Source organism: Oryctolagus cuniculus, chromosome 18 (genome assembly GCF_051225735.1).
Source record: "Oryctolagus cuniculus isolate XC-2025 breed Fujian yellow rabbit chromosome 18, ASM5122573v1, whole genome shotgun sequence".
Lineage (NCBI taxonomy): Eukaryota > Metazoa > Chordata > Mammalia > Lagomorpha > Leporidae > Oryctolagus > Oryctolagus cuniculus.
Window position 1 is genome coordinate 41159356 of NC_142884.1, and position 25583 is coordinate 41184938.

General features: G+C 51.8%; 1 protein-coding gene across 2 annotated transcripts in view; it reads left to right on the plus strand.

Moving 5' to 3' along the window:
* Positions 1-18258, plus strand: part of GPT2 (glutamic--pyruvic transaminase 2) — a 40312-nt gene extending 22054 nt beyond the window's left edge. The window contains exons 7-12 of one of the 2 annotated variants that reach the window (XM_008248377.5): positions 4918-4997; positions 8145-8281; positions 11622-11796; positions 13170-13325; positions 14291-14403; positions 15998-18258. In XM_008248377.5, the coding sequence (XP_008246599.3) occupies positions 4918-4997; positions 8145-8281; positions 11622-11796; positions 13170-13325; positions 14291-14403; positions 15998-16088 (752 nt within the window). In that variant the 3' untranslated portion in view covers positions 16089-18258. The remainder of the gene's footprint in view (positions 1-4917; positions 4998-8144; positions 8282-11621; positions 11797-13169; positions 13326-14290; positions 14404-15997) is intronic. The other variant, XR_016224833.1, reaches the window with a different exon arrangement.
* The last annotated feature ends 7325 nt before the right edge of the window (positions 18259-25583 follow it).

Sequence of the window (25583 nt, forward strand, 5' to 3'; positions counted from 1 at the left end):
TGCAGATTTCCTCTGCCTGATGCTGTTCGGATGCAGAGGACAAGGGCTCCTCTCGCCTCCTTTGTTGAGATAATCTGGGTCAGAGCCAAACCGCCTTGGAGCTGATGGTGGAGTCTGCTGCTCGGGCACATCAAATGCCTCAATCAGCCAGAAGCACCGCTTGAATTCCTGAGTGCAGAAATGGGTGCAGCTGGCAGCAGCGCTGCTTTATTTACCCCAGTTCCTCCCCAGGGGAGGCGGGGAAGATTCTAACTGTGATGGAGGCGACAAAGAGCCGGGTTCTCAATCAGGGTGGGAATTACAAAGGGAGCCTTGACGGCTTTCCAAGGCCACCACACCCCTGGCTCTCGGGGGAACGGGGCCAGGCATCAGTATTCTGTGCCACGGTGGCCGAGAACCACTGCCTTAGACAGTGGTCTTCAAATCTTTGTTAGAGTGCCGACTGCCGGGGTCCAGGCCTGGATATTTTGATATAGTTGGGCTGGGGTAGGGCTTGTGAATTTGCATTTCTAGTAAGCTCCCAGTTGCTAATTATGCTGGACCACACTTGGAACAGCAAGTCCAAAGACATTTTAGGAAAGCCTGCATTAGTGTCAGTAGTTTCTTGGCTGGTTGTTTACATAAGTCTCTTCCCTTGGCTGTCTGAGAAGTAGCTGCGCCAGGGGCCTTCCTGTTCTAAGTAAAGGGGTCTTGTGAGTGTCCATTCATACAGGTAGTCTTAATTTTTATTATTTTTGATGAGTGGGCATAATCCAGGGTTCTAGATGTGTGACAGTCAGCCATCTACCAGGAAAGAGGCAATGGAAAATAGAAACCCACCTATGACACGCCTGTATCTTACTGTTCCACATACCCATTCCACAGTTTGGCCAAAAGGTGTCAAAATGGACTGGGGTGTTAAGCCAGGGCTCTTTTGGTTTCAAGATAGAAAACCAACTCAAGACTGAAGGGGTGGGATCACAGAACTGTAAAGCAGAGCAGGACATGTCCATTAAGGTCACTGTCATCCTCTGGGCTGGCTTCCCTCTTTGGAGTGGCCTTGGGCAGCCCTCACTGTTGCCCACCAGTGAGCCAGTAGAAAGGAAAGCCTCTCCCCTACAGTTGCACCTAGGCCAGCATCTGAGTGACACATGCCTGAACCAGTCAGGCATGACTGTGACTCTGAACGGTCAGGTCCCACATCTCCTGCTGGAGCTCCTTATAGGACAGTCCTGAAGGGAAGGGTGTTCAGCAGGCACCAGCACAGATGTTCCCTGCACTTTGTGGGAAATTGCTTTGATCCAGCCTCTGGTGAGAGGCAGTCAGAGACCCCTCTCCAGCCTTTGGGCCATGTCTCATGTCTCCCCAAGCTGGGCACAGCTGCCCCTGGCCCCTCTAAAGCCACGTCTGACTCCCTTCTCCTACATCACTGCCCGTGTGTTCCTTCGTTGGCTCAGCAGGCATGCTCTCTGTGACTTCTGTGTCCCAGGCACTGGGGAGAAATAAGCTCTTTTTTTTTTTTCTCAAGATTTATTTTTATTTTTATTTTATTTTATTTTATTTATTATTATTATTTTTTTTTGACAGGCAGAGTGGACAGTGAGAGAGAGAGACAGAGAGAAAGGTCTTCCTTTGCCGTTGGTTCACCCTCCAATGGCCGCCGCTGCAGCCGGCGCACCGCGCTGATCCGATGGCAGGAGCCAGGATCCAGGTGCTTTTCCTGGTCTCCCATAGGGTGCAGGGCCCAAGCACCTGGGCCATCCTCCACTGCACTCCCTGGCCATAGCAGAGAGCTGGCCTGGAAGAGGGGCAACCGGGACAGAATCCGGCGCCCCGACCGGGACTAGAACCCGGTGTGCCGGCGCCGCAAGGTGGAGGATTAGCCTATTGAGCCACGGCGCCGGCAAGATTTATTTTTATTTTAAAGGCAGAGTTGTAGAGAGAGATGAGGACAGACAAGAGAGAGAAAGGGAGCAGGATCTTCCATGTGCTGGCTCATTGCCCAGCCCAAATGGGGCTGCTAACGGCTAGGCCTGGGCCAGGCCAAAACCAGGAGCCCAGAGCTTCTTCCAGGTCTCCCCTGTGGGTGCAGGGACCCAAGCATTTGGGCCAACTTCTGCTGCTTTCCCCCACACAGTAGCAGGGAGCTGGATTGGAAGTGGAGCAACCGGGTCTTCAACCGGTGCCCATATCAGATGCTGGCATCACAAGCAGAGGCTTAACCTGCTAGGCCACAGCGCCAGCCCCAAGCTCTGTCCTTATCCTAAAGTTTGCATCATATGCATCAGTGGGATTATTTGCTTATGTTAAGTCTCATTTCCTCGACTGGTCTGAAGGCTTTTGAGGCTCTGGTCCTACTCAGTTCCTCTTTGTGGACCCCTAGCATTGAGTGCACATGGTTTTGCATATTTTGGTGCACAAATCCTTGTTCCTAACAGAATGTAATTTGGCATTATTAGCATGAGAAAGCAAGACCAGGAGGATTTGCAGGCAGATTCTGCCCACTGGGGAGCCAGCCCCTATGTGTCTGTGGAAATAGCTGCTGTTTCCCTGTGGAAACCAGCACCTGCCACCTTCCAGGAGTCCCAGAACCCTGAGTGTACTTCACATGAGGCCTGCTTGGTGCTTGCTTGGCAGGTGACAAGTTGATACCTTAGGAAAGGAATTGGTCTGTTGTTCAAGTCCTGGCTGAACCATACTGTGCCCTTATAAGATAGATATGTGAGGGGGCTGTTAAAAGGTTCATGGGAAGTAGAACTAACAATACTATAATACTAATAAATGTATTTTGGTGCAAAAAATTTTAGAAATCCATGCAATTTTTTTTTAAAATTTTTTTACAGGCAGAGTGGACAGTGAGAGAGAGAGACAGAGAGAAAGGTCTTCCATTGCCGTTGGTTCACCCTCCAATGGCCGCCGCGGCCTGCGCGCTGCGGCCGGCGCACCGCGCTGATCCGATGGCAGGAGCCAGGTGCTTCTCCTGGTCTCCCATGGGGTGCAGGGCCCAAGCACTTGGGCCATCCTCCACTGCACTCCCTGGCCACAGCAGAGAGCTGGCCTGGAAGAGGGGCAACTGGGACAGAATCCGGCGCCCCGACTGGGACTAGAACCCGGTGTGCCGGCGCCACAGGCGGAGGATTAGCCTAGTGAGCCACGGTGCCGGCCGCAATTTCTTTTTCTTTTTCTTTTTTTTTTTTAAGATTTATTTATTTTATTTGAAAGTCAGAATTACACAGGGAGAGAAGGAGAAGCAGAGAGAAAGAGAGGTCTTTCATTCGCTGGTTTACTCCCTAAATGGCTACAACAGCCAGAGCTGGGCTGATCTGCAGCCAGGATCCAGGAGCTTCTTCTGGGTCTCCCACAAGGGTTCAGGGGCCCAAGCACTTGGGCCATCTTCCATTGCTTTCCCAGGCCATAGCGGAGAGCTGGATCAGAAGTGGAGCAGCCGGGACTCACTGGAACCCGTATGGGATGCCAGCACTGCTAGGTGGCAGCTTTACCTGCTATGCCACGGTGCCAGCCCCGATGCAGTTTTTTCATAATACACATTTTCCATGAATTGTTTGAAGACCCCTTGAGTATATTTTTTCCAGATATATTTCTTATATTCCTTATGTTCTTTCATAGACAAAAATATAAATATCTTCATTTTTGTTTTTTTTTATTTTTTATTTATTTGAAAGGTAGAGCAAGAAATATCTTCCATCTGATGATTCACCCCTAGGTGATTCATCTCCAGGCTAAAGCCAGGAGCCCAGAACTTAGTCCGCGTTTCCCACATAGGTGTCAGGGAACCGAGTACTTGAGCCATCACCTGCTGCCTCCCAGGGTGTTCATTAGCAGGAAGCCAGACTCGGAAGTGGAGCTGGGACTCAACCCCAGACTCTCTGATAGGGGATTCAGGTATCCTAAGCAACATCTCAACCATTGCACCAAATGCCCACCCTAGTATTCTTAACAAAGAGAGGATATAGTCTCCATACGGCTTTTGCTTCAGGCATATGTGTTTACATTGCAGGTGATATGTGTGTGTGTGTGTACACACACCTCAGCAGGCATGTTATGTACGTAGATAACATGGTAAAGGAAGCTGGCATCGTGGTGATGCTCTCCCAGCTTCGGCAAGCACACCGGGCGGCCCCAGAGCCACACTGACAGTAGGCCTCAGGAAATAGTGCGGAGAGGCCCGCTTCTGCTTTGTCGCCTTTGCCCCTTCCCTCGCTTGTCCTGCAGTGTGTCCAGTGAACTGATGGTTACCGTCTTGATCTTTGCACTCATCTCTTGAGTGTTTCCTCTCAGTGTTGAGTTGAATTCTGAAGGACGACTGGGCCGGGAAGACTCAAATGCCCGTCCTGGGTCTGTAGCGACGCCTGCCTCCCTGCTAGCTGCTGACAGCTGACACCAGAGCTGGCGCCCAGGCTTATGCCTTCAGCTGTCACTCTGCAGGCATTCACTGGGCACCTGCTGAGCCCTGCCCCATGGAGACTATGTGCTTCCCTGGGGAGAAGGCGTAGTAACTCCCTCAGTTACCACACCAGCCAGCGCAGCTCTCTCCACATTTTGCTGCTGGCATGTAGTCAGAAGGGTGCCACTGCACCATAGGTTTAATTCTCTCAGTTTTATTTCCTGTTCCTATTGGCCCTTCTGGGCCTTCCTGCCCTCCAGCACACACACACACCCCTACCTGTCGTGAGATACTAAGAAAGCTGAGTGTGAAATGTTACTCCTGCTACACACCTGGCTTAAATGAGTCCTACAGTTGGAACTCAGCCGGAGTCCTTAGACTGACCCCACTGTCATGCGCAGCAACCAGGGAGGGTGACTCCTGGGGTCTTGAGGGAACACAGGACACCCGTGTGATTCTGTATGGGGTTCTGACCAGGGGACAGTTTAAAAAGCATTACAACGTACATCTTGGTTTTCTTGGGGATTTTATAGGCCAGGTACAAAGCAGAAAGTGCATAGAAGATGTGATTCACTTTGCCTGGGAAGAGAAGCTCTTTCTCCTGGCTGATGAGGTAAGAGCAGTCTCAGCTCCCCCTGCAGAGGGGAGGGGGGAGCGTTGTCTTCTAGGGGGAGGGAACCAGGCCTGCTTTTCTGCAGTCAGAAAGAATTTTCCAGATGGTAGAAGAGCAATTTTGGCCAAGGATGAAGATGTTCAGTGTTGTAGCCTATAAGGCTGTGACCTAAGTTATTCCTATATTGGTTTAAACTCTTATAAATTTAGTTATAATTTAGTTAGAATTTAACCCATATCATTTTAAACTTAGAAATCAAAGAAAATGATACTGGGGTCTCGGGCATGTGACCTGATTGAGAGATTCTAACTGTGTCTTCCAGATTCTCTCCTTTTTCCATCCCTCTGTGTTGGTTTCACGCGCAGGCTTGTTATCTTCCCAGCCTAGAAAGAGGGCTTTTCATCCTGTAGTTCCAGGAAAAGTCTTAGACTTGAGCCTCATTGGTTCAGCTCCAGTCACACCCTTATTGCTGAACCAATCACTATGGTCCAGGAGTTGGACTATGCAAATAGACCAGGTGCAGAGCAAGGCTTCAGATCTCTGCCCTGTCTCCATAGACCTCTGGACACAACAGGTTTCCCAGAGGGCAAATCAAGGGGCTCTTACCCAAGAAGGGGATATGGGTACCCAGTCCTCCTAAAGCTGTGGTTCTTTGCCTCCTGGTGCTTGTGTAACTACCATCTCAGCCCTGAAGATGAGATTTTAATCAACTTTGTAATTTTTTTTAAAGATTTATTTATTTATTTGAAAGTCAGAGTTACACAGAGAGAGGAGAGGCAGAGAGAGAGAGAGAGAAGTCTTCTGTCTGATGGTTCACTCCCCAGATGGCCCCAACGGCCGGAGCTGCGCTGATCCAAAGCCAGGAGCCGGGAGCTTCTTCCATGTCTCCTACACGGGTGCAGGGGCCCAAGGACTTGGGCCATCTTTTACTGCTTTCCCAGGCCATAGCAGAGAGCTGGATTGGAAGAGGAGCAGCTGGGACTCGAACCGGTGCCCATATGGAATGCTGGCGCTTCAGGCCAGGGCATTAATCCGCTGCGCCACAGCACCAGCCCCAAACTTCATAATTTTTGCTTCTTAAACTCCAATTCTTTTTTTTTTTTTTTTTAAGGTGTAATTATTTATTTGAGAGGCAGAGTTAGAGACAGAGAGGTCTTCCATCAGCCTGTTCACTCACCAAATAGCCACAACAGCCAGAGCTGGGCCAATCTGAAGCCAGGAACCAGGAGTTTCTTTGGGGTTTCCTACATGGGATGCAGGGGCCCAAGCACTTGGGCCATCTTCCACTGCTTTCCCAGGCTATTAGCAGAGAGCTGGATCGGAAGAGGAGCAGCCGGGACTCAAACGGGCACTCATATGGGTTGCCGGCATCACAGGCAGAGGCTTAACCTATGACGCCACGGCACTAGCCCCTAAACCCCGGTTCTGAAACCCAGATCTGTCCATTCTTCTCCTCTTTTGCAAGGAAATAATAATTTTTAAAAATATATTTGCTTGGCTGGCGCTGCAGCTCAATAGGCTAATCCTCCGTCTGCAGCACCAGCACTCCGGGTTCTAGTCCCGGTCGGGGCACCGGATTCTGTCCCGGTTGCCCCTCTTCCAGTCCAGCTCTCTGATATGGCCCAGGAGTGCAGTGGAGGATGACCCAAGTGCTTGGGCCCTGCACACACATAGGAGACCAGAAGGAAGCTCCTGCTTCGGATCAGCGCAGTGCACCAGCCGTAGCGCGCCAGCCATAGCGCACCGGCTACAGTGGCCATTGGAGGGTGAACCAACGGTAAAAGGAAGACCTTTCTCTCTGTCTCTCTCTCTCACTGTCTACTCTGCCTGTCAAAAAAAAAAAAATTTGCTTTATTTGAAAGGCAGTGTTACAGAGAGAGAGAGAGAGAGAGAGAGAGAGAGAGAGATTGATCTTCCATCTGCTGGTTCACTTGCTGGACCAAGCCAAAGCCAGGAGAGAGAGAGAGAGATTGATTGATTGATTGATCGATTGATCTATCTTCCATCTGGTGGTTCACTTGCTGGACCAAGCCAAAGCCAGGAACCTGGAACTCCATCCAGGTCTCCCAAATGGGTGGCATTGAACTATATTCCACTGCTTTCCTGGGCTCCGTGGCGGGGAGCTGGATTGGAAGCAGAACAGCCTGGACTGGCTCTCCTATGAGACACCAGCATTGTAGGTGATGGCTTAATCCACTGTACCATGATGCCGGCCCCTGCATGGAAAATGAAGATCCTTCAAATCCTATTTTTTTTTTCAATTTAACCTTAACTTCTGCATGATTTCTGGCTAATTGTTGCTTCTGGCACATTGCTTTCCTCTCTTTACTGTTTAGTGCCCTGCCACCCGCACATGCACACAGCTTACCTACCAGACTGGTGCCATAATTAATAGTTGATGTGCTAGGATTTTCATTCCTAATAAAGAGGAAGGGCAGCAGAGAGACCAGGGTTTTACTAATGACCTGTGTACAAACCTTCCCTCTGGGTCTGGAGGACGGCGCCTGGCTGTCTCTCCGATCTCCATAACTGGGTATGGGCAGCTCATCTCAGGGCGCAGAGTGAGATACTCTGGAGACAAGGGGCAAGAGTGGGTGTGGCTGCTGCTCTGGCAGTGAAAAATGGAGCGGAAAAAAAAAAAAAAACCCACAAAATATTGCCAGACTGGAAAAGTGTGGTAAAGGAAACTGAACTGGGCCAGCTCTGCAAGTCAGCAGGCCAGAGAGCAGGTACATCAACTGCTGTCATCGTCATTGTTGTCAAAGGAAGTGCACATGGTGCTTTAAGGGACAGGTAAGGATGGAAGCCCTTGGCAGAGCACTGGTCAGATGAGATAGAAAGGAAGCCTGGAGACCGGGTTAGGGGAAGCGAGTGAGCTCCTGAGCTGTTAAGTTCAGTGTCCAGCCTGAGGCCTTCCTCCTTGCTTGTTCTGGAAGGTTCCTGCAGGCACACTCTAGCTCATTTCTAGAAGTGGTGGTGAAGGCCAGGCTAGCTGGTGTATTCACGACCAGGCCTCACACACCCTACTGCAGGCTAACCCTAAGCACCTGTGCCCTCCTCTCCCTGGGCTCTGTCCCCTTGGCCGCCCTCGGCAGCAGCCTCTCGAAGGACTTGCAGTGACCGTCCCTGTCGTGTCCTCCCCTGCAGGTGTACCAGGACAATGTGTACTCTCCAGACTGCAGATTTCACTCCTTTAAGAAGGTGCTCTACGAGATGGGACCCGAGTATTCCAACAACGTGGAGCTCGCCTCCTTCCACTCCACCTCCAAGGGCTACATGGGCGAGTATGTAGTCCTCCCTCCGTCCAGGGCCTGCCTGGTGCCAAAGCTGCTGCCTCCTCGGCCGTGCCCTGAGGTCGACCCACTTGGACAGAGAGAAGACAGCCCTTACTTACTGCTTCTGCTAATCTAAGAAGTAGGAAGAGACAGACTGTACCTCCCCAAGGGTGTGGGAATCACCCCCATGCAGGGATTCAAATTCAGTAAGGCTGTGGTGAAAGAAGCCAGACTCTGAAAAACAGGATCTCCCAGCACCTCCTCACACCTGCCAGCCCTCCTACTGTTGCTCCAATACCAGCTGAAGTCCAAGGGGCTAGAGAGGACAGGTTGAAGGGACAAACAAGTGCTATTATGCTGATGGACCAAGCTGTGTATGCAAGGCCGCCTGGCACTGGGTGACCCCAGGGGCCAGAGGGTCAGCTTCAGTCCTGTGTTTGTTCATTCAGCTAATATTTACTGAGCATTTGCTGTGATTTTAGCAGTAACTCCAGCAATCTCTGCTCTTGCAAAGCTCATGTCCTAGTGAGGAGAGAGAAAGGTCGTGTGTCAGGTGGAGAAAAGTAATTAAAGAAGAGATAGGAACCTGGACGTGGGGACAGAGGTCACAAGCTATGCCGATACCTAGTGGGGAGCACTCCAGGCAGAGGGAATACATATGTCAAAGCCCTGAGCTGAAAGTATGATGGGAACAGCAGGGAGGCTGGAAAGGGGTGCGCTGGGGGGTGAGTGGCAGAGACTGAGACCAAAGAAGTCGCAGGAGGCCACAGCACCTGGGTTACTTTGTTCCTCAGTGAGATGGAGGCCATTGGAGGGTGTGGGCAGAGGTGTAACCTCCCCTGAACTGTGTCTTCCTGCACTCCTGGTCGCTGTGGGGTTGGGCAGGGGATGGAAGTGGGGACCCGGCTGGAGGCTGCTCAGTCCTCTGGGGTGCAGGTGAGGAGGAGATCCTGGAGGTGTCTGGAGGTGGAGTTGACAGAGGATGATGATGAGAAGATAGGTATGAGAGAGAGGAGTCCAGGATGAGCCCCAGGTTTCCCATTCAGACAGCAGGAAGGATGGAGCTGCTGTCAGCAGTTGCAGGTGGTTTGGGGAGACAGCAGGAGTTTGGTGTTGGACATGTTACAATTGCAAATGCCTGTTTGAAGTCTGTGTAGAGAGGGTTGTGAGTCTGTAGATGAGGCTGGCAACTGGCTGTAAGTTTGAATGTGGGAGATACTAGTGTAGGGGCTGTTAGGTGGTTAAAGCTGAAGGCCTGGGTGTCTCACACAGCATGAGTGTTCTAGAATTGGGCCAGGCCTCCACTGCTTGGAGGTTGAGGAAGAAGAGGAGGAAGGACCAGCCAGTCCACAGCTGAGGGCCTTCATTCCTGCTTGGCAGGGCTTTTCTGGTGTGCCGGGTGTCGGCGTGGGGGTGTTGGTTCTTGTTTGTTAGGCTGGAAGTCTATAACTGAAGCTGGAAGAAATACACTGTGGCCAGGTCAAGAGAGCTGACCCCTGGGTTGTTGCCTAATGACCTGGCTTTATTTGATCTGATCAACCCAGTAGCAGCGCTGACTCCATGTTGGACTCTGTGCACTGAGTGGCTCTTGTCTGAAACGGATTGGTTCATAATGGCTCGTTTTGGAGCTCCGATGTCTCTTCCGTGCCTGCCCATCTCTGTCTCTGTCCCTGGTTGCTCTTCATGATCAGGCGCCTGGATGCTGGAATGCTGAGTTCTGCTCTGCTCTCAGGCCCTGATTACCTAGGATGACACAGCTCTGCTCAGCATGATTTCCTGCTCATCAGCAGAGCATTGGCTAGGACGCTCTTCCTCTGCACCTGCTTCATGGGGAGCCTTTCTGAGACGCCACCATTTATCTTGCTGCCTCAGAAAGTCCAGGCCAGGGATCAGGTGGGATCTGCTGTCGCCAGTTCGTCTCAGCAGCGTGATCCCAGAAGCCGGTGCCCTGAAGTTGGGGATGAGGCATACAGAGGGAGGTAACCCAGCCTCCGGCCTCAGGGGCCTGCATTTCTGCCATCCTTGATCCAAGCCTTGCGGCCATAGCTCCCGAAGGTGTGGCTGCTGTTGCTGATTTGGTTTAGAAAGAGTTTAAAAACTCACTTCACAATCCCAGCTTGCTTTTTTTTCTTATTCCCATTGTTATATTTTTTACTGAGATCAATTTCAATTGACTTTATACACATGTGATTAACTCTGTTAACAAATAGAAGGAAGAAGAAAAAAAAACAAGACTGTTCCTTGACAGTTGACAAGGGCTGTTCAAGTCATTGCTTCTCAAAGTATCAATTTCATTTCTACAGATTTTCTTTTAGGTGCTCTTATTAGTTATCACAGATCAGGGAGAACATAGGGTATTTGTCCCTTTAGGACTGGCTTATTTCACTTAGTATGATTTCCAGATTCATCTATTTTTTTTTTTTTGCAAATGATTAGATTTCATTATTTTTTTAACCACTGTGTAGTATTCCATAGAGTACATATCCCATAGTTTCTTTATCCGGTCTTCAGCTGACGGACATTTAGGTTGATTCCATGTCTTAGCTATTGTGAATTGAGCTGCAGTAAACATGGGGGTGCAGATAACTCTTAATTGCTGATTTCATTTCCCTTGGGTAAATAAATTCCTAGGAGTAGGATGGCTGAGTCCCAGTTTATTTTTGCGTGATTTGACTCTGATCAGTCAGGAGTCTTGGCAGTAAGTTACAGAACTCAACTTGAACTGGCTTACTCCAAATAGCCTTTTTTTTTTTTTTTTTAATCTATGTCGGCAAAAAAGTGCAGGAGCTTGACAATGTCAGTGGGACCTGTCTCTTGCCCCTGGCTCTGTCTTGTTTTCTTTCTCAGCTGGGCTGTCCTTTGAGCTGACGGCCTTGGTTCAGGCAGCCGAGACAGTTGCAGGCTGGTGCTTGGTGCACGGTGCTGGAGGCTGTTTTGAGCAGAAGCTGGTACAGTAGTGTAGCAGGCTAGGGTACTATGACCCAATGGCCCAAAGCTACAGTGCCTCAAACAGGATGGGAGTGTAGCTCTCAGTGACATAACAACCCAAAAGTGAGCGGCGTCCAGGGCAGGCTCTGCTCCCTGGAGTCATGCGGGCTCTGCTGTGACCAGCTGTGGCGTTGGTCACTAGTTCAGTGTCTCCATTTCCCAGGAGTAGGGAAAGGGAAAGAGGAAGGCGAGTGCTCGCTACTCGCTTAGGAAGTAGTAAATGCGTGCACATCACTTCGTTCCCCTTCCTGGCCCTTTGGTGTTATGGGCTGGGGGTGACTGCAGGTTCTGGCTGTCCAGGTTGCACCTTTGTCCAGGTCCCTGTACCTACTGGGTACTCTCCCTGTCCTCAACCCTCCAGGTGTGGATACAGAGGGGGCTACATGGAGGTGATCAATCTGCACCCCGAGATCAAGGGCCAGCTGGTGAAGCTGCTGTCAGTACGCCTGTGCCCGCCGGTGTCTGGGCAGGCTGCCATGGACATCGTCGTGAACCCCCCGGTGCCAGGAGAGGAGTCCTTTGAACAGTTCATCAGGGTGAGTGTGCGTCATTGCAACCAGGGTCACAGGTGAAATCCTGCTGCGGCCAGTGGCCAGCCTGGCTCCAAACAGCTGCCACGGGTGGCCAGGTGAGTGTGGCCCCCAGGGGGCGCTCATGGGTCCTCTTGGTGCCTGAACCACCCCCAGGAGTTGGTGAAGCCCCAGTATGCAGAGGGCTGTGTCTTAAAGTGGGAGGAGTAGGGCTGCAAGTGGGCAGGTGGACCCTTCCTCCTCCTCCCCGTGAGACACTCAGGAGGAAGGCCCTGTGTCCTGACAGCCCGCTGGGAGATTCTGTTAAGCTGAAGGCAAGAAGTGGATGTTGGTGGGCATGGCGTGGATTGTAGGCCACGGGCCTGCCTCTGGCCTAAGCAGGCTTCTCCCAGCCCTGTGACCCAGCCAGGGCCCTTTGATTGCAGGTGACAAAAGCTTGACTCCCAAAGAAGGAATCTGTGGGTCACATAATCAAGACATCAGAGTCCCACTCTTCTAGCCTGCATCTTTTTTTTGTTGTTGTGATAAAATAGCATGTGACAGAAGCTTGGCTAGTCTGACCCCTTTCGGGCACTCAGTTTCGTGGCAGCATGGACAGTCATGCTTTGTGCGGCATCCCCAGCACTCACCCCACGAGCTCTCCCATCATCCCAAGCTGAAACCCCGTACCTGCTACACACGCACTCTGTTCTCTGTGAACTCACCGATCCCGATTCTCCCTGAAACTGCCCTCTCCTTGTGCCTGGCTTTGTCTCACTCAGAGCTCCGTAGTCCAGTTTCATGGCTGGGGGTTGTGTGCGTTAGAAGTCCCATCACGCCGAAGGCCCAGTCATCCTCCACGTGGATAAACCACACGTGGATAAGCCACACGTGACTTCTGCGTGCACCTGCAGCCTGGCACCTACTCCCCCCCCCCCCCCCAGTACCTGCAGAAGTTCAGGACGACTCCAGTCCAGCTCTGCACCGGGCACTGACCCTGACTGGCTTTCCCTGGGCCATGTGTTTCCTGCACAGCACATGGACTGAGAGTATGGAGGGAGGGTCCCCCAAAGGACGTGGTTCCAGGGCGTTCCATCCAGGGCCACCAAGACGGAGAGGCAGGGACTGGTTTCCCTTATTCTCAGGAATGACATGGTACAAGAACAGAGCCTAGGGCAGGCTCCCCGGGACCTCCCTGGTGTCCTGACTGTCCCCACACCCAGGGCAGCTGGTGGTCTCCTAGGCCCACCTCCCTGACTGGCTGCAATCGTGCACATACAAGCTTGCCTTTTGTCAATCTGCCCAGTTACTCCGGGGTCCTAGGGACAGCCCCCAGTGGCTGGGGCCCATCCGCATCCACCGCGACTGAACTCCTGTGCTCTCTGTCCGTCTCTCACCAGGAGAAGGAGTCCGTCCTGGGAAACCTGGCCAAAAAAGCAAAGCTGACAGAAGACCTGTTTAACCAAGTCCCCGGGATTCACTGCAACCCCTTGCAGGGAGCCATGTATGCCTTCCCTCGGATCTTCATCCCCGCCAAAGCCGTGGAGGAGGCTCAGGTCTGGGACCCGGCCCAGCTGGCGCGCTGTCCCCGGGTTCCCTTGGCGGTGGCTGGGTTGGGGGCTGCTGCCTCGGGGAACAGAGGTGCTGAATCCTGTGTCCCTTTCAGAGGGGGTTCTCCGCCAGCACTACTCATCCTGGGCTCAGCCACAGTGGGGCGCTGTGGTGATGGGATGAACGTGAGGTGGGCCCTGGTGGGAGAAGCCCCCGAGAACATTACTGCTCTGAAGGGAGGGGCCCGGGTGTGACGCAGACAGGGGCAGCACCAGGCACTTCCTGGGTTTGAGTGTGCAAGCCAGTCACCTATTAAAACGCCAGGTCCGGGCCCCTTAACCTGCAAGGGTCTCGAGATGTCACACTTCCCCAGGTGGGACCACACACCCCACTTGGAGGATCGGGGCAGAGCAGAGTTTCTGGAACTGGATCCTCAGCCTATTCCAGAACCTCCTGAATGTGTGCTCACACCTCCCAGTCCAGGCCCGACCCAGCCGACAGCGTCAGAATCGCTGGTGTAGGAGAATGTGTCTCTCATGGGCTCCCGGTGATTGCTGTGCAAACCACGCGTGAGAAGCATCCTTCCACAGTGTCCCCCGAGAAGCCTGTTCCCTGCCAGCCCCCTGGGTGCAGCTCTGGCACTTGGGCACGCAGGAGGCTGCCCTCACGGCTTGCTCAGCAGCTCCCAGGGCATGGGGCAGGGGGCAGGGGGCAGGGGCACGGGCACGGAAGAAACAGACTGACACTCCCCAGTGCACAGCAGAGCCCCACAGCCCCCAGCCGGCCTGCAGCAGCCTTGGGGGGTCTGGTTCCCTGCCCCAGCTACCAGCAGTGGCCTTGTCCTCCAGGAGGGGTCTTGCCATGGGAAAGACTACCTTCTGTTTCCATGGCACTGGCTTTGAGCTTTTGAGGGTGCGTTCATACAGTGTGAGGCCAGGAATGGATCTTAACCCATGCCCTGCTCCTGCAGGCCCATAAGATGGCCCCAGACATGTTCTACTGCATGAAGCTGCTGGAGGAGACCGGCATTTGCGTCGTGCCCGGCAGCGGCTTCGGACAGAGGGAAGGCACCTATCATTTCAGGTACCATGGTGCTGCGCCCGCGCTTATTCAGGGTAACCGGGGCATCTTAACAGAGGGCACAAGGCTAGAGACGGGTATCTGGAGCCACCCCTGCCCTGCCCTGCCCTGCTGTAGAGCCAAACTCAGACCCTCACCCAGAGAGTGAGGAGAACAACCCCAGGGTCATCTGCAAGAGGCCCGCCTGGCTGTTCTCACACTCCCTTTGCCTCCTCTGGCTGTTGAGTTAGCATCAGAAGCTTCCCAAGGGCTGCATTTTCCTCTTTATTTCCACATCCCTTTAAACTCTGTGACAGCATCCAGGTGCCAGGCATGGGGTGTGGCACACGGCAGGTGCTTAACGGCTCCATGGCTACCTCCTGGGCTGTGCACTGACACATGGGGGATTCGCCCCGCCTACTACGATGCCCTCACGGAGCCGGCCCCGGTCCTGCTGCCATGCGGTGGCGTCGCTGACTCGCAGAGCCGAGCTGGCAGCGGCAGCTCTGCAAGGACCTCCCCGCCCGCTCCGTTCAGAACAGCATCTTCTCCACGCAGGTTGCTCTCAGACGTCTCCTGTGGCAGATGCTAGAAAAAGAAATGTCGTGAGCTGGTGGCACCTGGAGCCAAGCCTCGACTTAGTGATGGTTGTAGGTGGTGTCCCCAAGATGGGCAGCCCATGGCTGGTTGACATGTTTGCCCGGTCAGGAACACCTCTGCCATTCCTGCAGGCTGCCTCCAGGATTGGGAACAGAGTGACAGGATGGGGTGGGGGCAGGGTTAGTTACCATGGCAACATGGGAATGCTTCTCCCCCTTTATTTATTTTTTAAAGATTTATTTTTTTATTTGAAAGGCAGTTACAGAGAGGCAGAGAGAGAGAACAAGAGAGAGAGAGGTCTTCCATTCCCTAAATGGCCACAACAGCAGGAGCCGGGCTGATCCGAAGCTAAGAGCTTCTTCTGGGTCTCCCAGGTGGATGCAGGGGTCCAAGCACTTGGGCTATTTTCTACTGCATTCCCAGGCCGTAGCAGAGAGCTGGATCGAAAGTGGAGCAGGCAGGACTTGAATCAATGCCCATATGGGATGCCGGCGCTACAGGTGGTGGCTTTACCCTCTACACCACACACACACACACACACACACACACACACACACCCCGTTTTTACCAGTCCCTCTCCATCATCCCAGTTGCTTCCTGTTGTTCCTCTTCCCCAGTCCCTCCAGGTTGCTGTCGCGTCTCCCCCAGACCCCCTCTGGCCCCCGCCCCCTTTGGAAATGCCCGTGGTGGGGATTTGTCTGAAGACTGTCCCACTGTCAGAAAGTGACCATAGAGATAAAAGACACATCTAGCAGGAGCAAAGTCTCATGTATATGTAGCAAAGACCAAGCGTCATGCTCTAGAAAGTTCTGTACACCTGCCCAGATGTTGTGCAGGCCTTCCGCAGTAACAGTGGGTTTTTCCTATTTGTTGGCTTCCATGCTGTCCCTAGTTCCTTGCTTTTAGGCACACACATTATTTAAGTAGAGAGAGAGTGTGGGAAGTTGGGGGGGGGGGGCGTTCCACTCGTGCGGGGCTGTCTGGGGCAGCTCGCCCACGCCTGCCGCTCTCCTTGCAGGATGACCATCCTGCCCCCCATGGAGAAGCTGAAGACGGTGCTGCAGAAGGTAAAGGACTTCCACATGCAGTTCCTGGAGAAGTACGCGTGAGCTGGCCGCGGGCCCGGGGGACCCGGTCCTGGGCTTCTCCTCCCGGCCTCTCCCAGAGGCTGCTGGCCGCGTCCGTCAGCATCCTGCGCAGGAGACGTCTTTCTCTGTGCCTTGACGTTGGGAGCACTTCTCTTCTGAGCAAATGTGAATTCATGCTGTCCTGGAGGCCCTGTTTTTTTGTTTTTGTTTTTTGTTTTTTTGATGCAACCAAAGTAGAAGGACTTGCTCAGCAGGTGTGGCTAAGGTTCTCCAAATGTGTTACTGTTACTGTTTGGGAGAAGTTCATCTGGGGTTTTCAACAACCAGAGTGTGCTGGGTGCGATGATTCAGATCCGGAGAATCGAGCAGGTGTCAGGAAATGTCTGACTTAGCCACAGGAGGACCGGGAATCTGAGACTCGCCCATGTGATCCGTGAAATAAAGCCCTCAGCGGTGCGAAAATCTAGTCTTTCCAACGGCAGGGGGCCGAGCCCACTCAGCTCAGACAGGAGGCAAAGGCAGGGGCACACGGGTTGGCCCAGGTTGTGGTGGACACTGGGGGAGACGCTGAGGTCAGAGGGTTCTGCAGGGAGGAGTGGGCGCTAGCTGGGCTCCAAGTGGAACCAGGCCTCTGCTGCTGAGCTGCACGACAGGTGGTGAGGACTGTGCCCAGGGACGGCTTTGGGGACGAAGGATGAAGCATGCAGAGGCTGGGACCCCTGCCCGAGAGGTTTCCCCGGACTTCAGGGTTCCTGGTACAGCCCAGCAACGCCCCAGGGAGAGGGATTCTGCCCAGTTATCAACCCCGGGGGCCAGTTCTCTCCCGGGGACTTGATGGCGCCTTCACTCCCGTCGCCCCCTGCTGGTGGCAGCAGGGACAAGGACAGACCGAAAATGTCCTAAGCCAGGACTTGACCCACCTGACAGTCAAACTCTTGTAGTTCCTGGAATTGTTTCAAAGTGAATTCGACCCATTTTCTGGCTCTCCCTGGGTGAAAGTACCTGGTAGCTGGGCGGCTAGAGAGGAGCGAGTTGTGATTGGAAGCGTTTTAGCTGGAGGCAAAGTGCTTCGCCTCCACGTTAGCTGCCAGCTCCCCTCCCAGGCGCTGTGCAGTAGCATCGGTCGTCCCTGTGGGCCTGGAGGGTGTCATCCACCAAGCACGCAGACCCTCGGCCCACACTCCAAGGGAGCAGGTGCTGCGGGCAGCAGCTGGCTCAGCGGTCTCTTCCTCTTCACCAGGAGCTCTCCCCCAGACCTGCCTTCTCCAGTGGGCAGTTAGGGGAACCAAGGGCAGCTCAGGACCCAGCAAGCCTCAGAGTGGAACTGAAGGAGCTGGAGAGGGAAACCTGCAGAGGCTATGAGAGCAGCCCCGACGCTGCAGTGTGCACCCTGGGTGCCGGCAGGGGCACGCGCCGGAGGACTGCAGCAGCCCCTGCTGGCGTTACGGTCCCCGAGAAGAGAGCAGCCACAATCTCCAGTAACAAAAGGGAATATTTTGGAACTTTTCCTTCCTTATAAAATCGAAGAAATTGCACTCGTGCTTGCTGTATGGTACATGAGCCAGGACGGGTCCCAGGGCCGTAAGGTCCCTGGTGGAGAGGTCAGATAGAAGCTAGTATATTTTTTATATTTTTGTAACAGTTGCTTTTTTCATGGGGAGGGGAGGATGGGTTAGTATTTATAGTCTTAACAAGTCCAGTAATTTTTTAATAAATCTCTTCAGATTATAAATAACCCCCTTAAAACTTTGCAACGTTTACATGATTTTTTAAAAGATACCGTCTACCTATGGTTTGCTTTTAAAAATAAACGAGTAATAAAAGGTCAGCTGGTATTAGAGGTTAACCCGAGGCCGGAATGCTGACCACAATAGATGTGATTTTCTACGTGTTTTATTCCGGTGCCTTTCCTGTTTGGGCACCACCCAAGAACACCGTTTGTGACCTGGGGTCGCACTTTGAATCTGCCCCTGTGAAGTTGCTGTTCAGCCAGATGTTGGTGGGGGGGCGTGCCCTGAGCCTCGGGGCCAGGCTGGGTTCCGTCCCCGTGTGTGGAGTGTGCAGGAACCGCAGACACAGGCTGCCCTGTCTGTGGCTGTTTCCCAACCTAGGCTCTCACAGGCATCTCCCAACAAAGGTACCTAATGATAGCTGTGCTGGAAAATTCTAAACAATAAACTATGTGTCCAAAGCGGCGGCTGTGTCTAACTTTCCTTGTAGTTTACATCTCAAAACAGAGTGAGCATCACCAGTTTCATATCCTCACTCATTGCCGTGTACCTTTCTGGCACCATCGTGAGGGTCTTTTCCTCCTAAACATGTAAACCCCAGTAACAGCTTCTCAGCTTCCATTTCTTAGGGTCAGCCCTGAGATTGATTGATTGATTGATTGATTGATTGATTTGTCATTTGAAGTAGAGAAACTGTGCAGTCTTTGAAAGACTTAGAATGTTAAAATGAATGCAGACTGTGGGTTTCTGGAAGAATGGCTTCTGCATGGGGCTTGGGGCAGTGGGCCAGGAAGGGGAGCTGGCAGGAAGCTCTCAGGCAAGTGGGAAAGGGTTCCTTGTCAACAGAAGGAGCTGTGTTCATTTGCCCCAGGCTTAAATATTTGTTTTAAAGATTTATTTATTTGAAAGTCAGAGTTACACACAGAGAGAAGGAGAGGCAGAGAGAGTCTTCCATCTGCTGGTTCACTCCCCAGTTGGCTGCAGCGGGTGGAGATGTGCTTGGATCAGGAGCTTCTTCCGGGTCTCCCACACAGGTGCAGGGGCCCAAGGATTTGGGCATCTCCTACTGGTTTCCCAGGCCATAGCAGAGAGCTGGATCGGAAGTGGAGCAGCTGGGACTTGAACCGGCGCCCATATGGGTTGCTGGCACTGCAGGCGGCAGCTTTACCCACTACGCCACAGCACTGGCCCCTGGAAAATATTTTTTTGCAGATTCATTTATTACTTGGAAGAGTTACAGAGAGAGAGACATAGAGAGGTCTTCTATCTTCTGGTTCACTCCCAAATGACCGCAATAGCTGGAGATGAGCCAGTCTAGCCAGGAGTTTCTTCCAGGTCTCCCACAGCCATAGCAGAGAGCTGGGTTGGAAGTGGAGCAGCCAGGATTCAAATCGGAGCCCATTTGGGATACCACTATCGCAGGTGGTGACTTTACGTGCTATGCCACAGCGCCAGCCCCAGAAAATACATATATTTTTAACTAGGACTCTCCATTGGAAACTAGAAACTCATTTGGTAGCTTGAGCAGAGGAGTGTGCTTCCTCGCGTAACCCTGGGGAAGCTGGCTTTGGTCCTCAGGCCCTCTGTTAAATGTGAAGTTGTCTTATCCCAAGGAAGGACTGTGGCTGCCTCCAACATGTGCCCGTCCCTGAGCCGTTCTCTGTGGTCCCTGGGCACGAGGGGATGGTGGAGCAGGTACTTGGGATCTCAGGAACACTGCCAAGCAGAAGCTGCTCCCCATAGGGAAGGGGGCAGAAGTGGAGTTGGCAGACAAAGCTCATTCACCACAGAGGAGGTGGGAGGGCGTGGCGCCTCCAAGGTGGGTTGATAACCAAGTGGACTGGGGATGCCCTCTGCATTCCCTCACTGGGCACATGCTTGCACACGCATGGACTCGGGCCTCATGAGGGAGAAATTTTTTTTAAAGACACTTTAAATTTTTTTTAAGGTTTACTTATTTATTTGAGAGGCAGAATTAGAAAGAGAGGTCTTCCATCTGCTGGTTCACTTCCCAAATGGCTGCAAAACAGCCAGAGCTGGGCTGATCAGGAGCTTATTCTGGGTCTCCACATGGATCCAGGGGCCCAAGCACTTGGGCCACCCTCCACTGCATTCCCAGGCCATCAGCAGGGAGCTGGATTGGAAGGGGAGCAATGCTGTGACATGGGATACCGGAGTCACAGGTGGCGGCTTAACCTGCTGCACTACAATGCCAGGCCCAGCCACCTCTTTATAAGAAATGGACCCAGAATCCCAGTGATGCTTAGAACGAGGTAAAAGCATATGTGACACAAAAGTGTAACAACTGAAAAAATAGCCTGATTATCCAAGTAAACACATTCATGAGGAAAAGTTAGAAAATGAAAATCAAGGGGATGTGAAATCTAGAATCTTTCATTCAGAGCAAATTAAGCCTAATATTCCGGGGTCATTTCCTTCCTCTCCTTTTCTGGAGAATGTTTTATGTGGTGGAGGGGGGTGTGTGTGTGTGTGTCTAGATTGGGATCCTAACTTTCCCCCCTGAACAATAGAACATGTTAATAAAAACGCCTGGGACTTGGGGGGCTAAGTCGCTGCCTGAGACACCTGCATTCCATGTGAGTGCCGGTTCAAGTCCCAGCTGCTCTGCTTCTGCTCAGCTCCCTGCTAATGTACCTGGGAAAGCCGTGGAAGCTGGTCCATGTATTTGGGCCCCTGCCACCCAGTGGGAGATCCAGATGGAGTTCCAGGCTCCCGACTTCAGCTTGGTCCAGCCTCAGCTCTTGCAGCCATTTGGGGAGTGAATCAGCAAATGGAAGGTACCTCTGTCTCTCCATCTCTCTCTCTCATCACTATAACTCTGCTCTCAAATAAATAAATCTTGTTTAAAAAATAAAAATGCCTGACAAGCAGTTCCATGGCTATCCTAGCCATTCTGTGAGTGACCATTAGGTAATGGCAATCTTAAACATTTGCATTATATACAAAGGTGCTTAACGAAAAAAAAAAAAGATTCAAAAAGCCAGTGACAGATCATCTGCAGGTTCACTCTGCAAATGCATATAACAACCGGTATGGACCAAACAAACCAGGAGCTGGGAACTCCATCTGGGTCTCCCACATGGGTAGCAGCAGTTCAAGTACTTGGGCCGTCACCTGCTTTCTGGGTGTAATAGCAGGAAGCTGGATTGGAGGGAAGCAGAGCAACTGGGACTCAAGCCAGCGCTCTGATATGGGATGCCGGCATTACAGCATGGTTTTACCCCCTGTGCCGCAATGCCAGGTCCTCCACAGCTCCTGTTCAATGTCTGTGGAGGGGCCAGCGCTGTAGCATAGCAGGTAAAGCTGCCGCCTGCAGTACCAGCATCCCATATGGGTGCCGGTTTGAGTCCCAGCTGCTCCACTTCCGATCCAGCTTTTGCTATGGCCTGGGAAAGTAGTACAAGATGGCCCAAGTGCTTGGACCCCTGCACCTGCATGAGAGATCAGGAAGAAGCTCCTGGCTCCTGGCTTCGGATTGGCGCAGCTCCGGCTGTTGCAGCCAACTGGGGAATAAACCAGCAGGTGGAAGACCTCTCTCTGTATATCTGCCTCTGCCTCTCTGTAACTCTGCCTTTCAAATAAAATAAATAAATCTTTTTAAAAGTCTGTGGAAAGATGGAGTTATGAGTTTATTTTGATATCCATTTTTTTGCATAATACATGGATAGTGTGTACTATGAAAAATCATACATGGATTTCAAATGTGTTATGCACCAAAATAAACCCATACATTTAATTCACAAGCTATTTCTCTTTTTTCTTTTTTTAAAGTTTTTTTTTATTCATTTGAGAGGTAGAGTTAACAGAGAGAGGGAGAGACATAGCAGAAAGCTGGATTGGAAAAGGAGCAGCGGGGACACGAACCAGTGCCCATATGGGATGCCAGCGCCGCTGGCAGAGACTTAGCCCACTATGCCACAGCGCCAGCCCCTACAGGTTATTTTTCTTTATATATATATATATATATATATAGACAGATAGACTTAGACAGTGAGAGAGAAAGAGAGAAAGGTCTTCCCTCTGTTGGTTCACCCCCCAAGTGGCCGCTATGGCTGGAGCTACGCCAATCTGAAGCCAAGAGCCAGGAGCCTCCTCCTAGTCTCCCATGCGGGTGCAGGGGCCCAAGCACTTGGGCCATCCTCCACTGCCTTCCTGGGCCAGAGCAGAGAGCTGGACTGAAAGAGGAGCAACTGGGACTAGAACCCAGTGCCCACATGGGATGCCGGGGCCACAGGCGGAGGATTATCCGAGTGAGCCACAGCACCGGCCCCCAGGTTACTTTTTTATCAGTGATAACTTTTGTTTTTAGTCACAGTTTATGAAGTAAAAATCATTTGGGGTCCAGTCCATGCCAGTTGCAGCAGGTGTTTCCTGGGGACCTTTGTTTCTTATTAGCTTATTTGCCCTGGGTTGGGTTCTCTCCCAGGAGACTCTGGTGGGACTCTGGTGAGCTGCTGCTTGCCCTTCTGAATTAAAACTTTAAAACACAATACTCCTAATCTTTTGGATCATAATCATGATGCACATTGGGTGCCAAAACCTCACTTAAGGAAATAGGGTACAAAAGTTAGGGCCGGCGCCGCGGCTCACTAGGCTAATCCTCCGCCTAGCGGCGCCGGCACACCGGGTTCTAGTCCCGGTCGGGGCACCGGATTCTGTCCCGGTTGCCCCTCTTCCAGGCCAGCCCTCTGCTGTGGCCCGGGAGTGCAGTGGAGGATGGCCCAGGTGCTTGGGCCCTGCACCCCATGGGAGACCAGGAAAAGCACCTGGCTCCTGGCTCCTGCCATCGGATCAGCGCGGTGCGCCGGTCGCATTGCGCTGGCCGCGGCGGCCATTGGAGGGTGAACCAACGGCAAAGGAAGACCTTTCTCTCTGTCTCTCTCTCTCTCACTGTCCACTCTGCCTGTTAAAAAAAAAAAAAAAAAAGTTAGGCGTCCAAGACAGCAAATAAAGACCACCATCCTCCCTTGCAGCCATGCGTGGCCATTTAATGGGACATATGTTAGAGTGTCTGGTGGCAGCTGCTAGGAACTTCCTTTAAGAGAAAGCTGCCCCCTTTCTGATCCTTTCCTCCCACTGCTTGGAGTGCAACTATAATTAGTGGCATCTTAACCATGGCAACAGGACCCCAAGTTTGGGGCAGGTGTGTGACTTAGTAGTTCAGTGTCGCTTGGGATGCCAGTATCACATATCAGAGTGCCTGCGTTCAAGTCCCAGTTCCACTCCCGATTCCAACTTCCTGCCGCTGTGTATCCTAGGAGGCAACAGTTGATAGCTCAAATGCTTGGGCCCCTGCCCCCATGTGGGAGGCTTGGATGGAGTTCCTGGTTCTGATTTCAGACTGGCCCAGCACCAGCTGTTGCAGGTATCTGGGGACTGAGCCAGCCAGATCTCTCTGTCTTTCAAATAAATAAAACTAATTATAAAAATAAACTGTGCAAGATGTATCGATTGTTGTAAGGTAATCCTAAAATACAACCTTTGGACTTAGAGAAGCACTTGGTGGAATTAAGTTTCCTTATCTCATCTTTTTTTTTAAGATTTATTTATTTACTTGAAAGTCAGAGTTACACAGCAAGAGAGGGAGAGGCAAAGAGGCAGAGAGAGAGAGGTCTTCCATCCACTGGCTCACTCCCCAATTGACCACAACAGCTGGAGCTGTGCCAGTCCGAAGCCAAGAGTTTCTTCCGGGTCTCCCACGCAGGTCCAGGGGCCCAAGGATTTGGGCCACCCTCTACTGCTTTCCCAGGCCATAGCAGAGAGCTGGATTGGAAGTGCAGCAGCCAGGACTCAAACCGGCTCCCAGATGGGATGCCGGCACTGCAGGCGGCGGCTTTACCCGCTACGCCACAGCACGGGCCCCACGTTGTCTCATATTGGTGACTCAGCACAGCACCTCACTGAGGTTACTCATAGAGTGCTAAAACCTCTTGTCGTTCATTCAGCCTCTTGTTCATTCAGCCCATGCTGGCTGGGCAGCCATGACCAGGCCCGGTGCTGGGTGCTGAGGATCCCGCAGAGAGTAAGGCAGGTCCCACGGCGTGTGAGGCTGCTCCTGCCCCTTGCCCATAAGAGGCGGGAAATGAATTTAGGCAGCCTTTGGAAACAGCATTTTCACGCTGTCAGCATTAAATATACATACGCCCCCTCTAGACCTGCAGTTCTCATGACAGTCGTATTGCTGAAAGGACAGATAGATAATGGAGCAGGATGGAGTCCTGTCTGTGTAGCACTGTGGTGTAAGCAGAACACATGTGCTTTTGCCACTGCGTTGACAAAATTATTTTTGACAAGCATGCCAAAGTAATGCAGCAGGAATGGAAAATATCTTCAATAAATGATGTTGCAATTCCTGGATATTCAGATGGGGGAAAAATGAAGTTCAGTGCCTAACTCTCATAGTTCCAAAATTTCAGACCCAAAATTTGAGATAAAACTCTATAGAGTTTCTGGAAGGAAACAGACCAGCTTTACTATTCATGATTGATAAATATGTCTTAGGACAAACAGGCATAAATCATAAAAGAAAACTGATAAATTGGATTTAATCAAAATTAAGAACCTACAATAGGGGCCAGTGCTGTGGCGTAGCGGGTTAACGCCCTGGCCTGAAGCGCCGGCATTCCACATGGGCGCCGGTTCTAGTCCTGGCTGTTCCACTTCCAGTCCAGCTCTCTGCTATGGCCTGGGAAAGCAGTAGAAGATGGCCCAAGCCCTTAGGCCCCTGCACCCATGTGGGAGACCTGAAAGAAGCTCCTGGCTCCTGGCTTCGGATGGGCACAGCTCCGGCCGTTGCGGCTGTCTGGGGAGTGAACCATTGGATGGAGGACCTCTCTCTCTCTCTCTCTGCCTCTCCTCTCTCTGTGTAACTCTGACTTTCAAATAAATAAATAAATAAATAATTACAATTGTTAAAGAACACGAAAAGACAAGCCACAGATGGGGAAAACATATTCAGAACAGAAATATGGGCAAGGACTCGTATCCAGAATATTGAAGGCACATCAATGACTCAGTAATGCAAATCTCAGAAAAAGAAAAGTGGAGAAAAGACTCAAACAGATACTTCACAAAAGACACACAAATGGGGGCCGGTGTTGTGGCTCAGCAGGTTATGTCCGAGTGCTTATTTGATTCCCTGCTGCTCTGCTTCTGATCCAGCTCCCTGCTAATGCACCTGGGAAGGCAAGAGAGGATGGCCCCAGTGCTTGGGCCCCGGCCATTCCTGTGGGAGATCAGGATATATATATACATGGGGCAGGCGTTGTAGCTAAGCAGGTTAAGCCTCCACTTGGGATGCCCACATTCCATACTGGAATAGATAGATAGATAGATAGATAGATAGATAGATAGATAAAGATATGCAAATAGCTAATAGGTACAGGGAGAGACACTCAACGTAATTAGTCATTTGAAAGGAATTAAAATTTTAAGCACTAAGAAATAACGAGTGACTGAAATGAAAAAAAAATGGACAATGTTAAATGTCAAGGGTGTGTCTCAAATAAGATCTTGGCGGTGGGAATAAATAAAATCATACAATCACTTTGGAAAACTGGTGGCTTCTTACAAAGGGAGTCACCCATCTGCTCTATGACCCCATAGTTCCACTCCTAGTTACATTTACCCCCAAAGGAACAGATGCCCTAAGAAGGCCTCGCCTAAGGAGACTCTAGTGGGATCCGTGTCTCCAGGCCATGGCCTGGAAACTCTCTAGGCAGAAAGCTGGGGCAGCCCAAGGTGCCCTTCATTTGTTTCCCATCTC